The 16,457-nt window shown below is 36.6% G+C and overlaps 1 protein-coding gene across 1 annotated transcript in view; it reads right to left on the reverse strand.

Moving 5' to 3' along the window:
• The window catches only part of igsf21a (immunoglobin superfamily, member 21a), a 209,594-nt gene that overhangs the window by 112,096 nt on the left and 81,041 nt on the right, over positions 1-16,457 (reverse strand). Inside the window, exon 3 of the mRNA XM_008409119.2 lies at positions 1,013-1,134. Within this exon, the coding sequence (XP_008407341.1) occupies positions 1,013-1,134 (122 nt within the window). The remainder of the gene's footprint in view (positions 1-1,012; positions 1,135-16,457) is intronic.

Here is a 16,457-nt window from a genome sequence, read left to right on the forward strand (position 1 = left end):
TTTTTTTTTCTCTGTTGGTGTGTAACTCAAACCCCGTGTCCCCATAAATATGCAGGTGCAGATAGCATCCAGCTGATATTTTGAGATTTTTCCCTCACTTTACTACCCATGTGCTGTGGTGTGGGGGGTGATGTCATTTGTTTGTGTGTGCAGTCATGTTTCCATGTTTCTAAGTGTGTACACCATTCCGTTTCAATGCTGCTTACTCTCCCAAAGGGACAGTAGGATTGTCCAGATAAATCATCTTCAGCCGGGCAGCCAAACCACACAGAAGATAGGGGGGGGAAATGCAGCCAATGAACACAAGATGAATCAAAGTGGAAAAAAAGTTTAATGAAGTTGAAATGATTAAAGTGGGATCATAATAGAAGAATGCAAACTGCAACATATTCTAGGTTTGAATGTTGTAGCTAAAATGAAAGGCCAAATTTTCCTTGCTCTTACTGCGGKTTCCGATCACAACAGCCAAAGCAACAGTAGAGCCAGAATTATGTGTGAGGGGAGATGGATTGCCAGCCATATTTTTGAGCCCTTGGGTAAAAGGAGGCAGTCCTCGGGATGCACTGAACACGTAATCAAGCCAAAAAGCAACAGATGACTCCTCCTACTGCTCTCTGTTTTTCTACTTCTCTTCTTGCAGTCACAGTTTATGCTATCTATTAAACCACAAATACTTAATAGAGTTGAAATGTTTGTTGCAGGTGTTTATCTTAATACTAATGTGCTAAAGATGAGTAAGATTCTCTACTTTGGTTGAAAAAAGTACTATTCAGATTAGATTTTAACAAAACCTTTTAGAACTGTTATTTCTCGAAACATGAGAAATAACACAATGTTTCTGGTCTTTACAGTAATACACCAACTCCATTGTCATGTCATTGTAGACTGGCAGACTGCAGACGATAAGGGAAGCTGTGCATTTGTAATCCCTGTATCACATATATATGTAGTAAGAAACAATGATRAAATTGAGTAAAAACACTCTTTGCTTTAAGTTAAAAGYGAGACTCACCGGACGGTTGATTGATACACAAGATCTTCGCGCCTGCGGTAGTCCTCCATGTGAGAGTAATTTGTATTAAACATGGCATCATAGGTGAAGATTTTCTGCTTGATTGTACCTCCATCTGTGACCTGTAAAGAATAGAAAACCCATTATCAGAGCTGTAGGTATCCATAAAAGCCATATGAATACTTTTATTCCTTAGCCTGCAGACCCGTTGGCACTCTGCTTTCTTTTGTATATTAGAAGCAGACACGTTGATATCACATATTCTAATAGTAACTAAGGTAAAACATCGAAACCCTGCTGATATGGTAACATCACAGAGAAGGTCTCTCATCCCCCCACCAGTGTTTGTCCAGAGACATGGCTAAAATATAATGAGGACTGACACAGTGCAGTGTTCTGTATGTGTCAAACCTTGAAGCAGTCCGTGTTCTGCAGATGTAATGGCATGTAACGAGATTCTACAGAGGTGGATGTTCAAAACACTGGTCTCATCTCTTCCTTTTTTAAGCATTGTATCTGATGAGAGAAGTTTTTCTTCCCTTTCTAATATTCAAAGGAGTGCTTAAGTCACTTAGCATTTGAATGAATATGATTTCTCCTCTCCTCGGAAGCTTCAACATCCATAAAGGAAAACTAGTGACAGGATTTTAATGGAGCCACTAACACTGCTTTGAAGATGAAAATTGTTGGTGGGCCAGGGATTCCTTATTTGATGCTGTCGTTCTGATCCAATCAAATCCCCCAAGCAGGTAAACAACGTCAAAGCATTTCAGGATTAGTCCTTCTATACATTGCCACATGAAGCGTTAAAGCTAAATTGTATTTATTTGAGTGAGTGATTGTTCTCTTTGAAAGTAGGGTATCTATTATAACTGCTGGCCTCTGAAATATATATATAATATATGAGGAGCCGTTTAGGACAAAATCTATGTTTTGTCTCTCACACATTACGAAAGACTCACGCACACTAAAAAATGCACAAATTGCGCATACAAACTACTAAAATGTCACACACACCCACAAATTTTCTCCCACATACATACACAAAATCCAAAAATTGCACACACACCACTAACATGTCGCACACGCACACACATTTTATCTTTCTCGCACACATACACTGTACCAACATCTCGCACACGCACACACAAAATACTACAATTGCGCACATACACTACTAAAATATCACAAACGCAAACAATTTTTTTTGTCTTAGTCACAAGACTAAGATTGCACATCACTGTGGTATAACGCATGGGCGATCTGATCTCCAAATTATGCCCCGCCTCTTCCGTGACACCTCTCACACATACAAAACTTGAGTCCCTCTCACACATATAAAAAAAATGACCCTTACACATACAAAACTGCGTCTCTCACATACAAAATAATGAGTAATTTGTGTATTTTTTGAGTGTGGGTGAGTCTTTTGTAGTGTGTGAGAGACAAAACATAGATTTTGTCCTAAATGGCCCCTCATAGAGAAACAAACCTGCTTCTTTGGCATTGTCCATGAGATACACGAAACTGTATTTAAACTGTAAATTTAAATCTTGTCAAAACCACAGTGAATTCTCATGGAGCAAAGGTGCTCACAAAGCAGTTTTTTGTGACATTTCTTTGTCTGTTTTGCCCCTGCTAGTTGTTTTTTATTCTATGCTGGATTCAGAAAGCAGATTTAGGTGAAAATGTACAGTACAATATACAATAAGTGCATACAAAATCAGGGGTTTGGGGGTTGGTCAACTTAAAAGCTGCATCATATGAACTTCTTCGTGTTGTTTCCATGATGAGAGGTTATGAGTTTAAAAAACATTTCTCCATCGTGCCTGCTGCTAGCATGTGCTTGTTCTACTTTCTTCTTTGATTTTCAATTTTGACTACCACTGATTCACTTCCTCCTAAAGAGCCCCCTGGTGGTTGAAGAAAAATCCACAGAAAAGCCTACCGGGCTATAGGCCGCCTGGTTCAAAGTGTGGGAAAAAAGTAGCGGCATATAGTCTGAAAAATACGGTTCTTCTGAGCACCAAAACACATTCTACTGTATAAGCCTCGCTAAACTGAGCAGAAATTCCTCTGTGCACCTCTGCTGTTTGGTACACATAAATCTTCTTCACACAGCTAAATTATTTGTGCTCTGTTTATTAACATCTACATGTGAAGCATCACTTCCAAAGTCTTAAGGTTTTGACTCTGTAATTAAAATGGGGAGACATAATTTTAAGCACAATTAAGATAATTTATTTGATTAGAATAATTACTTGCAAAAATAACAAACAGATCTCATAAGAGTAGATAATGAATTGTACTTTCTGCAACATCCCTGTATGTTTTTTTTATATAAATCTAACCGGGCAGCTTTTTTTTTTTTTTTTCAAAATTTACTGCCAGTTTGCAGAGATATTTATTTTTGTAGAATCTGCATCACACAACTCGCTCTCATCTTCAAAAATGGCAAACATTTGGTCTAGCTGTAAGTCACATAAATTAAAACCACACACACGCGCATACACACTCAGGTGAGCTTTCCTTAAGTGCATGCATATAACCTAATTACAATATGAGTAAGCTGCATAAATGCACAAATCTGCCCTATGCGTGGTGTAGCTATTTCAAGTGCAGTTCTACCTTTGAGTCGGGTTTCGTAAGTATATGYATACAAAAATCTTAGATGTGTTTATATATAGGGCCCGCAACTACTTTTGTGAATATGTTCTTCAGTTTTGATATATATCAGCAATGTAAAATCCAAGAAAGTATTTGAAACATTTTGTTTGATAACCGCCCAAACTTGTGCAATTACTCCATTTACCACAGTGATCCTTTAGGAAACCTTCTCAAAATAACCAGTAATCATTCAAGCAGCATTGTGGAGCATATTTTGTTAAGTAGCTCACATACAATATATAAACATTGGTTTTCTAAAGCATCTAGAAACCTTGTGTGTGTGCATGTATGTATTTAGACAGCCTCAGACATTTCTGCAAAGTATCTTCTCATCATCTATACCCCTTTAATCTTTTAATGATTTTACCTCTTAATGAAGATTGACCTATAAACCTATGTGTAATAAATCTGAAAGAATCTGCACATAACTGAATGTCTCCCCAAGAGAACCTGGTTGCGGTAAAAAGCTCTGAGTAAGAAAAATAAAACACAGGAAAGGAGAAAAAGAGGCAGTGAAAAAAAGAGACCGAAACAGTGCCAAAATGGCTGTACAAGTGGGAGATGAAAGCTCTTTGATTGCAGAAAAGCACCGTTAGGAAAGCAAAGCTTAGCTACAACTGCATTGTTGAATTCAACCCATGTAATGCATATGAGGAATACAGGCACCAATCCTACCCTGTGCTTGGCCATCTGGAGATATCAAAAGGCAGGCGTGAATGGCAGAGAATTAGCCACCCCTTCCTTGTCGGCTTTGTGGCAGAGAGTGGATGTTGGCAAAGGGAATAGTCGTGAGGCAAAAGAAAGGACCATGACAGGTAGCTGACAATGGGGTGGCTTTAAAGGTACTCAAAACAGGATGCCATGCTTCTCCAGGTCTTTAAAGATGGATGGTTCTCTCAGCAGGTAACTTGCAACCTTCCTGGCATTCCWGCAAAACTGCTATTATAATGATAGCTCCTATTATTGGGGTCAGATTAGGACCGGGACTCAGGGGTTGAACGAAGCCCTCCTCTCTCTGTTTGTCTGGGCCAGGCCTATTTATAGGCTGCAGCTGCATCAGCAGCCAGTGGAGGAAATGCAGCTTACACACTGCAAGCATGCTGGAACAGATTTGATATGAATCCTACTCCATGGTTTTAAACAAAGCCAAGAAAATAACACAGCTTTTCACACAATTTTCAGAGAAGTTAAGAAGATATTRAATGTAATATTTATGCTTTTTCTAAAAATAYGTTTGTGTCTGAAGACAAGGATAACCTGGGTAAAAACAAAATGCAGTTTTCAAAAGTTGAATTTATTTGAGGGAGAAAAAAACATTTCAAACCAGTTTGACCCTATATCCAGCTTCTTCCTGCCAAATGCTAATCTGCCCCTTATCAAGGTTCTAAACCCCAAGGTGCTTACCAATCTGTGTATCAGTAGGCATGTTTAAATGGACACAAGTAATCAGAATAAATTGCCAATCGAAATAAAAATATGTTATGTAAACACACYAGTCAATATATTCTGATCAGATTCAGTTCAATTGGAATGAAATTCCAATTGAACTGAATTGGAAACTCCTTGTTAGGAGTCTAACACTCCTAACAAGGAGTGTTAGACTCCTTGGTCCGTGTTACAAGACGGGTCRGGTGGGTAGCCGACATCGCTGCAGACCCCATAATCCGAATGAGAGGGTTGGTTTATGCTKRTGTAAACACTTGTAATGATCATGTCAGTCTGACTGGCAAATTAACCTGACTGCACACRTGAGCCCAACGTCAACATGACATATCTCTGTCTTCAGTGGCTAGATGTTATTTGASGGAAGCAAAACCAGTCTGTTGGTCTCTCATCCTGAAATGCTGGAAGACCAACAGCATGCGTTACTTGGTCTGTAGCTTAATTAGGGAGTGAGTAACATCTCAGCYGTTATTAGAGTCTGCATGGGTTCATTCTGGGCACTCAGAAGACAGAATGATCATACAACTKCATTTGTTTTTACATTCAGCACAGACTGAAGTRCACTTTCTTTTTTGATGATGTGTTTTAGGTRAAGTTTTGCACYTCTGAATGCTGGTGGTTTTATTCTGAATAAAGTCTGATCCATTAGTGGGATTAATCAATTTTGTGCCCATATAGACAATAACTTTGGATTATTTAATCTGAATACATTTCAATGGCATCAAGGAACTTTGTGCATTTAAACATTGTGTATCTGTATGTTAGGGAGAGAATGTGGCTCCAGTSTAAAGTGCTTTGAGTAATCAGTAAGAGTCAAAAACACCATAGACCATTTGCCAGATAAGTACAGAACAATAGTTAACTTAAAGAAATCAGTTGCAAGTGATTCTTTAGACTGCCATTGAATCTTTCGACAAGATAATGGCCTAAAGTATACCTGCTAGTTGGTCATAAACCTGTGGAAGGACACAAACATATGTGTCCTGGAGTATCTCTCAAGAAGCCTAGTTTTCAATCCCATTGACAATGTGTAGTGGGTGATAAGGTCAATGTTCATACAATCTAGATGAGCGCGAACAATTTGCCATGGAAGAGGTAGTATACCTCAAGAGACATTTTCCAATCTAGTAAAGAACTACAGAGGGAGGCTGTTGTCACTTGCAAGACAGAGAGGCCACTCTATTGACCATTAAATGTCATGAAGGATAATCATTTTTGGCCCTGTCAGTTTTAAAGTAACCATCAATCAAACGTTGTGGAAGTTTTGTCTTTTGTTTTTTGGAAGCACTACAAGTATGAACTGCTTTTAACATGGTCATTTCCATGGCAATATCAAGAGTTTTGCATGACTTTTGCATTGATTCTGACTTTAACTTTAGCTTGCTGCAAGTTTTCCCAAAATTCTTTTTTAAACTGYGACAATATTTTTGGGATGATGTGAGACAGTGGTTTAAGCTTTTTGGGTTAGCAGTGGTGTTTGGATGATTCTTTTCAAACTGTTGAATCATCAGCAGTGATCTTCATTGAGGCATAAAAAAAGTTACTTTTACACATAAGGCCAATTTGGCATGTATATGTTTCCGTTGTCTATAGTACATAAAATTAATAGTTAAAAATTCCATGCTCTTTTTTACACAGCTTTTTTTTGGTCATTTAAAATGATAATTTAAAAATAGCTAAGTATAGTAAAACAACACAAACAATTATCAATAGAAATCAAGCATATGCCTAAATAAATATGACAGCAATGTCCTTCACATGATGCCTTATATAAAATGTGTGTTATTAGAATTAGTTTTTAATCATAAATCTAGACTTTTATTCTACCTCAGAACTCATTTAAAGACTTAACCATGCAGCAACATACAACAACAGATTCAGCAAGTTTCTTCATGTCTTTGGTTAGTTACCTTTTTTAAAATACATCTAAAAGATCCTTCCTGTATTACTTATTTATTTGGAAAATCCAAGTAAAAAACATCCTGGTGTTGATCCTGTTTTCTTTCCTTATTTTCCAGAGATTCAATTATAATTGTATGCATGTAGATCCTTTGAAAAGCTATAGCGCTCAAAATACCAAAAGTATGATAAAATGTTTCTCCAACTTACATGGAGAAGAAATGCAATATACATTTTTTAACAGAAAAATGTCTATTATATTATGATAATCTGCATTTAGTTTTATTACTTGAACAGTGAGGCAGTGGGGTGACTAAATGCAATTGCACAGTTAATTGAATGGGTGAAAACAGTAAAAAAAAACAACTTTTAGATGTTGTCATCCAGATGGTAGCAAATCACAAGTAAACAATGAAAAAAATAACATCCTTATACTACAACGTCATACAAAAAGACAAAGGGCATTTGGTGAGAGGCACAGTGCCTTTTCATATTTAGAAATCTTTATGCCTTTAAGCTACTGCACAGTAGGAATAGGAGAARTATCTAGCGTATGAGAGACAAGAGTGCTAAAGATAATGTGCAATGCCTGTGTGAAGTATAAGAGCTGAAATTTCCTCCTACTGCTTTTATAGAGTACAAAGCAAAATATACTAGGGGCAAGGCAGTATATGTAAAGAAAGTGTAATAAACTAACCAATGTAATATGCAATGGGATAAGAGTGCACCGTGTATTAGGTTTATTAGTCTGCAGCACTTACAGTTGTCAAATGTAAGTAGGAGGGATRCTTAGGTATAGATACGGTATGTCTGCTAACTGAGATGGTCCACAAATGATTGCTACCTTTATGAAAGCAGATTCACCATGCAACATTGGTGGTCCTGGCTCTTAACCTGTGAGTTTACAGCTCTGCACGTTGTGCTTCCCTACCGACTGCTGAGTGACAGAGGACATGGTTAAAGGGATTTCATGCTTCGAATGACAGGTTCCCTTCCACTATCTGTCTCACACTGCTGTTTGTGTTGAAGCACAGCTAATTCAGGCTAGGCCATAACTGATGATGCAAACATGTACAATACCTTTGATTCTTTGTCTAGCTCATCATGCAATGCCATGTTTATTTAAATACATAAATATACATTAAAGGCATATTTAGCAATCCRTTTAAAGAAAAAAGGTGACAACATTAATTAGGTCTGCAACTTAAGATTTATAGTAATTTTGCAACGTTGACCATGGAATTTTGCTAAACTCGCATGTTTTATAGGAACTCAGAGCATTCAGCATACAGATTGGTACCAAAACAGTTATGATAACCTACAGATTTTTGGTTCTGAAAAATACCTAAATTAAAGATTCACTCCATTTTGATAGTGCTGTTTACAGTTAATTTGTTTACATCAATATATGTTTATCAGTATATATTTGTATGGAGAGAAATGAATGTTGGTGCTTACAGCAAATGCTGGCTAAAATGTTTATAAAAAATTATTCRCTGCGAAATCTAGAGGTCCTCAGAGAAGAATGTTTGGGAAATGCAAGATCACAAGATAAAACCAGTGATGAAAAGGATGAAAGGTGTCATGTAAAATACTGTAGTTATCAACTTCCAAAAATATTTTTTTGTCATCTATTAGTCTACCTTACCCAACACTCCTACTATGACGTCAGCACCAAGAAATGACCTAATAGGTTTCAGTCTTTGTAGATTGGTGCGGTGTGGTAGGTGTGGTGTGATCTTTGTAGATTGACTCCACATTTGCTTTGGTGTCCGGCAAAAATAGGCTCTGCTCTAATGATGCCAGATGGCAGTGCGACAAAATGCGCCTTGGAGGCAGTGTAAATGCTCTCATTGACTATAATGGGTGTCCAATTGCTGTGGAATCCGTTCCATGGAGCGGAGACACATCAGTGTAAATTGGGGGTTGGATCCATGAGTGACAGAACCCTACGCTCTTCCATAAGAAGGACAAAAATTACCTGTATTAGAATTAAAAAGTTTTGTGCTATTTTGGTCATTTTAATTAAAGATTATTGTTTATAATACATAATACATATTCAGTAAATCGCAATATGCATTTAGAAGAGGCTCATTTCTCATGTTGAAAATCGACAACCKTTAAGAAGGTAGCAAACATACTTTTAATAAGAGTTACAATAATACTGTAATAAAAATATTTTTTTATAGGTCTGATGTAATATTATAATTGTAAATGTCATGTTTTCATTAACTCCAGTTAATACAGGCCAGGAGGGGGAAGTGTCTTGCCAAGGACACGGCAAAGACAGACGAAGCAGGGTTTAGCGCTAGCAGCCAGGGCAAACTCCTATTTGATGAGTCACCGTATCCCCTAGAAAACATTTTAACCAATTTGAATAAAGTAGTGAACTATTGATGCATTGCTGAAAACTAGGATTAATTGGAATGTATATATGATTGGATTGAAATGTCTTTTCTTTTTAAGTGCCTTGAGATGACATGTTGTGAAACTATATAAATACACCTAATTGAATTTAATAAAATTAGCTAAAGTAGTTAGCTACCTAGTGCTAATCTTTCACTAACTCTTTCACACAGTAAAAATTAGAGGTTCCACGACTTCATAGTTTTTAAAGTCAAAATCAACATGTTAAAAGTYGWGTTAACTTTGACTAGYTGCTGTGACGTCACAGGGACGCATGAGAGGTGGTTTCACAGCAACTTAACAGGCTTTATTAGCTTTGTTCACAGCAAACACTGACAAAATACAGCTTAGACAGAAGTCTATTGTGCAAAATAAAAAGAAAAGGAAACAAAACATTATCTCTGATGTCTTAAGCAAAGCGCTGATCTTCTGCCCCTGAGGTCCCAAAAGTTGCACAAAGTTTAGTCTGACATCTTTTTCCCAAACACTGATGAGCTGGTATATGCACATTGGGTGCATGCCCATCTTGGACAGCTGCACCTAATTATCATGTTGACCACATTTGTGCATATGTGAACATTACAAACTAAGCATATAAAAAAAAACTGATTTGCTTTTAATTTTGAGTACGGTTAGATACAGTGCGCCCACTTCCTACCCCAGGCAGCTCTGCCTCGATGCAAATACATCGCTTTAAGTCACAGGTGATCAGGACCAAATGAATTACTTTGAAATATATTCCAATGAAATTTCAAGGAAAAATTAGTGTGGCCCATTTTTGACCTACTTATGGGAGCAAGTGGTTCTAATGGGAAAATGTTATTGGTGTAAAATGMATTTGGGGTAAGATAACATTTTAAATGGCATAATATCAATACCAATTTAAGGAATAGCTGGACCATAAAATTATAATTATTTTTTGATAAACAGATATAGCAGAAACACAACCTCACCAGGTCATCTAAAATATTCAGTTTCTTGTTGCAGGCTGAATTAGGTAGTTACTGGGAAAAACATTTCAAAAACTAAACTGTGATGTTGAATGTCTGTTTTGCTTATTTCAGATGTAGAGCATGGCAATGACAGAACATTTTCCCCAGTATACTCAGTGCATACAGTAGTGTACACATTCTTTTTTAACCAGGAGTTTTTACAATTCTATAGGAGATGTCTTGTATGTCTGCAGTTTTCAATTTACAAGTTTTCAATTAATGCTATTGTTTGTGTGCCCACACAAGAAAAGAATGTCAGCACCATCATAACAGATATTTTCAGCAGTGTTATCAGCATTTCTCTGCTGTCAGGCATTTTGATTCCAACATTTTAGAGCACAAACAGCATGTGATTGGCTGTTGCCCGATCTGACAGATTACATACAGGGATTAAAGCCGAGCTTCATGAAAACTGTGGCACTAACAGGRATAGACCATCTGCACTCAGCTGTACCCAGAAGGTTGCAGGTTGAGGGTCATGCACTGGCAGGCTGAAATTCAGACAGTTAAGTGTCATGCAAGCATGTTATCTAAAAGCATCTAAGATGTAGTCTTACAAAGACAGTTATTATGGCTGTCATTTCTTGGGAGACAGGCTGTCTGTGGGCTGACCTACTAGGTTTTGAGATCACACCAGTTCACACTTGTAAGAGACAAGGGTTCTAAACTATACGGCTTATTCTAAAGCTAATGTATGCAAAACAAGGTATTTCAAAAAAATTTAAAGCAAACAGAAATTATAAACGTTTGTGTAAAGATTCTACATTTTAAACTCATGTATCAAACCTAAACAATTAATACAAAGGTGCCGAAAAACAATAGCAATGTAACAGCGGAGGAAATGAGCAAAGCCTTTCAGTCGGCATTGGCCAAGCTTTGAAATGTTGAGCAATAAAATKTGGAGCAAGAGRAATGTTTAAGGCATTTTATCGTTGGAAAAGATATCCAGATAACTACCCACAACTCTTCGTAGTGGTGGATGGTTGTTTAAAGTGCATGCAATATCTGGTTAACCAGTTAGTACAGCTTACTTCACGATTAGGGTGGCATATTACRTCACAGCCATATATTAGCGATGGGGTGAAATCAGAGCCAATCCACGACTTGAGCAAACATTCCTTTCTCAATAGCCGGAGGTCCAGATCTTCTGTATGAAGCAAATTAATTAGACAGTCTGTTCATAAATAAATGAGTCAAAACAAAACTGGCTCAAGAATATTTAATAGCTTTTTTTTTTTTTTTTTTTGTTGATCTGCCCAACTGGCCTGGGTTGTTACTAAGGTGAGACCTAACTATTCAACAAATAAGAAAAGTAAAACAAAAAGTCAGACTGTAAAATTTACYCAGAATCTCTATGGTACAGCTTTTGTATGTCCTCTGTATTACCACCTCCCTAAATCCCAAAAACAGATTTTCTGGTCCTGTCTACATAATTTGGTATGCTGAATGTGAAATAACATCTCGTTATCTGGTACCGACATAGGAYACTTTATGAGGTCCCAATATAGAAACATATTTTGCATATTCTTTTCTGAGGATGGAAAAATAACTGCACAAAAACCACCAGCGGTTTTTGTGCTTTTGGCAGAAGTATAACAAAGTCACAAATCAAAAAACAAATTAGTCTTGGTAAAAAAAATATATATATTATATATATATATATATATATATTATTACACTGGCATTACAGAAAAAGTTGGCTAAAATGAATATATTTATATAAATACCCCAGGCTCAAATTACCCCGAGCAACTTTGTCGGTTGCTGCACTTTCTCGTTGCTCAATATGCAAATTACATAATTCCAACCAATGAGGATGACTGCTCTTAGCTCTCAGAATCTACAGCGTCAAAGTCCATCTTTTTAAGATTGAAATGTAGGCTGGATGGAAGCATGCAATTTGACTGCTGAAGATGTGAGTTGAATCTATGCTTGTGTGTTGCTGGCTACCCCGTCTAACACTGTCTTACTCACTTAGACTAACTCGCAGCTGTGTATCACATAATAATTACTGGACTTCTCGTTGCTCATGAGCAGCTCAAGTGATAGCATGCAGCTGAGGACTGTGCCAAATCTTTCTAACCAGGTTCTCCTAGGCTGTTTTATGAGGTCAGTAACTTTTATCATCCTGAKTCTTGCAGCAAGTATTGGTTGAGTTTTATTAAATAGAAATGCATATATAAAAACAACATTAAAGTGTATATTTAACACATACAATATTAAGCACACACACACACACACACACACACATACAGTGCATGATAGGTGGCTCATTTTATTTCTAATAAAAAATTCAAATAGCTGATGTCACTGCATCCCTGTATGGTTCTGCACTGARCAAATTTCATTTAGATTTTTTTTATGGATCTTGATAATAAAATGTTAGACATGTTATGGGAATGTGGTCATTTGTGTAAAACAAATGATCCTACGTTTTGTTGAAATCCATGGAGCGTGGGTCTGATGTGGGAATAAAACATTCATTTGTCTTTACAATGAACAGCATAGGGCTCATTTCATGCTCAAATAAAAAAAGCTAATCCTTAATGTGGCATGGACCCTTTTTTTCCATTTTTAATAAGACATGCTTGGATTTAAACRACCACAGCAGACACTCTTTCAAATTATTTACTCCTAATGCTTGTTTCCAGGGTGACTTTTTCTTTTCTTTCAAGTTAAGAACTAAAGAACAAAAAAATACTAAAAGCCTCCCTTTTAAAGAAATTTTCATATTCTCTTTAGTGCTAACCTTCTGTTCCACTCACCTATCTTTTTGCCTTTACATGACTGCGGCACAGAAAAAGACTTGGGAGAGGTAAGAGTGCAATGTATTTAATTAATCTCTCATTTAACACAAAATTATGAGCGATTGCACAGAAATAAAGGTATCTTTAGTTTTAATGTTACAATATTAGTGTTTGTGAAACTGATGTAAATTAATGCTGTGAAACCCTTAAAATTGTCAAACATCTTGGCTGATGTGCTTCTTCTCTAATAATACAAATACATAAGACCAAAGTCCGCAGAAGTTCTGGCGGACTTGCAGCAGTGACTTTAGGTGACAGATGAGATATTAATCATTTAGGATTTAAATCTGTTTGCATGGTTCAGCTTTCCTCAACAAATTTCTTCGGCTTCTTTCGGCTGCATAATTTCGCATCATTGTGCATTTTGCGCCATATTGAACTTGAGAGGATTTTGGTGCAGAGATTGAAGTAAAGTAGAACAAAAAAAAGAGTTTGAATGAATAAAGATATTTATTAATATGGATCAGACCTGCTGTGTTTAACTCCTAAGTTTTAATTTGATGCATCAAACTAAAAATATGTCATATATGTTAATCTTAATGTTTATATTAAATTCCACCTTAAGACTGCTGAACAGTGGGGTATCCAGGACGTTTTATAGAGGGCTAATTGGGGGCCAGTGATTCTCTTGGGGTTTCATCAAAAAAAAAAAAAAAAAAACTCAGGAAGGAAGCATAAGGGGGGAGTGAGGTGACATAATCTGAGTTGGTTTTGTTCAGTTTTCTGAGCAGAGTGACTGTCTAATTCTCATGGTAAAGAATGTTTTTCAATTTGCAAAAAAAAAATCACACATTTTTAAACTATTAAACAGATCATTGTCTCGATGCTTACAATAAAGATGTGAAAATTACTGTAAAGATTTGTGATCTCACTGTAAGTTTTGCCTCAACAGATTCAAACCAGGTTCTAGTCAGATACTTCAGCAATAAGCAGTAGGTAATCATCTAATTAACAGAGTACTATGAACCCTTTACCAATGCCAAAATTTGCCTATTACATCATACCACTCCTAGAAGTTTTTTTTTTTTAGCTTGTTTATATATTATGCAGCTGTGATGTGGATGTCTGATGGAGAAGTATATTTTCTAAGGGTGCACCGATTTCTCAGCCAGCTGATTTATCGATGCCGATTTCCTTAATTATGGGAAATCGGTGATCAGACGATTTTTACATATGAAGCCGATCTTATCCACCGATCTTATCCAGCTTGGCAAATGTGTAAAAATCAAACACTGTCCTCTTTTACTCTCCGGTGAGAATGGTTTGACTGACAGATCAGCCCTCCAGGTTATGTCTGCATGTTTACAATTAACAATAGTGACCTCACTGTTGCAACTTTCTTGCTATATTGAGCAACATTTCAGACAAAAAAATTGGTATCAGTAAAAATCGGAATAGGCAGATTAAGCTRTTTAAAAGATCAGTAATCGGCCAGAAAACTGCAATCGGTGCACCCYTAATATATTTTCTACAATGCAAGACAAGAGTAGAAGAAATCTGAACAAATGGGAGAGAAATATGGGAAATAAAACATAATGTGTCCATCAACAGGATATTGTGTGTACACAGCAATCAAATTATTTGCTTAAGTTGTTTGTGTTAATGAATCTGTGTTACATCAATATATAACCCAACACAAAGTCTAGTATTTATACCAGCATACACAGACTCTTGCAAGCCTGAGATAAATTTGCCTCAAGGCATTTGAATAAAATATTATCGCTCATAAAAAGTAATATTAGCAGTAATAATTATAATATAAAATGACTGTCCTGTGGGAATGTTGACACCAGCACTGTTGTCATGAAACTGTCTCAGTTAATTTTCCGGTGCAGCACATTGGTTCCGCATTTCCCTGGTGTGGTGTCAAACAGCAGAAATACTTCTGGGGTGAGATAACTGACCCTCAAAAAATGAGGCAGAAAAAAAAAAACGTCTCTCACCTGGTTTACTGGCTGCTTGCACGATTCAGCTTGATAGTCAAGGTTTCACTCCTGYGCAACATTAAACCAGACAAATGTCTTGCCGCAAAGTTAAGTAGTCAAACAACTAAGCAATTCCTTTTGACTCAATACCATTTGTATTATATCCCTATGTTTACACAGTTTAAAAATGGTTTTCTCTTGTATCAACAAGAAAATGGTTTAAGGCCAGAGAGTGATATACATATCACAATAATTTTTTTCATCGTGGAAAGATTATTTGATTCAGCATTTCAGTTGAAAGACTAAACTTATGAATAAGGCTTATAATGCAGAGTGACAAATAAATTTTTTTTTGTCGTTTCAAATTAACTTTTACTAACATGACCTAGTAAGCAAAGAACTCCCCAAAATGTCTTAGAAAATTAGAGAAATACATAGTAACAAGGACAAATCGTTTATATATGTTGCTTTATGCCCGTGTTATGTGACACCATTGTGACACCCTCCACAAGAAAGGAGAGCTGTAAAATGTCACCGTTAAAGAAGCTGGCTGTTGACAGAATGCTGCCTATAAGCAGATMTACAGAAACATTGATTTAAAGGAAAAACTGTGTTCTTTTTTTCCCACAACTCTTATAATCTAACCATGCTGTTCACAACCAAGGCCTTTACTTTGAAATTACAGAGCTGATGTCTCACTTCTACTTTTCAACATTTAGCAGAATCTGTTCTGTTTGTGATTTTTTAGAGTTAAAAGCACATCTGTTTTGTCTGTTTTGACTTTATCTCAGTGAATTTGCATTTTTCTTTTTCTTTTTTTAAAATCTGTATATCCATAAAATTTGTGTTGGGTTCTTGAACATATTCAAGACACAAATTACAGAAGTGACCAAGGTCACAAATTATTTTAAAATTGCAACAATAATTAAAGGCAAACAAGAGAATTTATTTTCAAATCTGCTGAACAGAATGAGTACATTCATGTCTCTGTGCACACACCGAATCGGTCAGGAAATTACCCGCATCAATCCTTTGTTTTTCAAATACATCTTTTTCTCATTAACAACAAAAAGGTCCTCCAGCAAGAATGCTTTGCTTTACTTCGCTATGGATGCTCAAATGGACAAGAAASTGAGAACCAGAGCACCCCACAGCGTGAGGTGTCTGGACACAGCAACTAATCAGATATGACTTGAGAGACTAGCCACTCATTTGATCTCTGTCCTTTTCCTCCTGGGCACATTCTTCCTGAGAAGAGCCATCAGCTGCTCTAATGACGAGCTCAAGACACAACTCTGCCAAGTAG

This window comes from Poecilia reticulata, linkage group LG5 (assembly GCF_000633615.1).
Source record: "Poecilia reticulata strain Guanapo linkage group LG5, Guppy_female_1.0+MT, whole genome shotgun sequence".
NCBI classification, from domain to species: domain Eukaryota; kingdom Metazoa; phylum Chordata; class Actinopteri; order Cyprinodontiformes; family Poeciliidae; genus Poecilia; species Poecilia reticulata.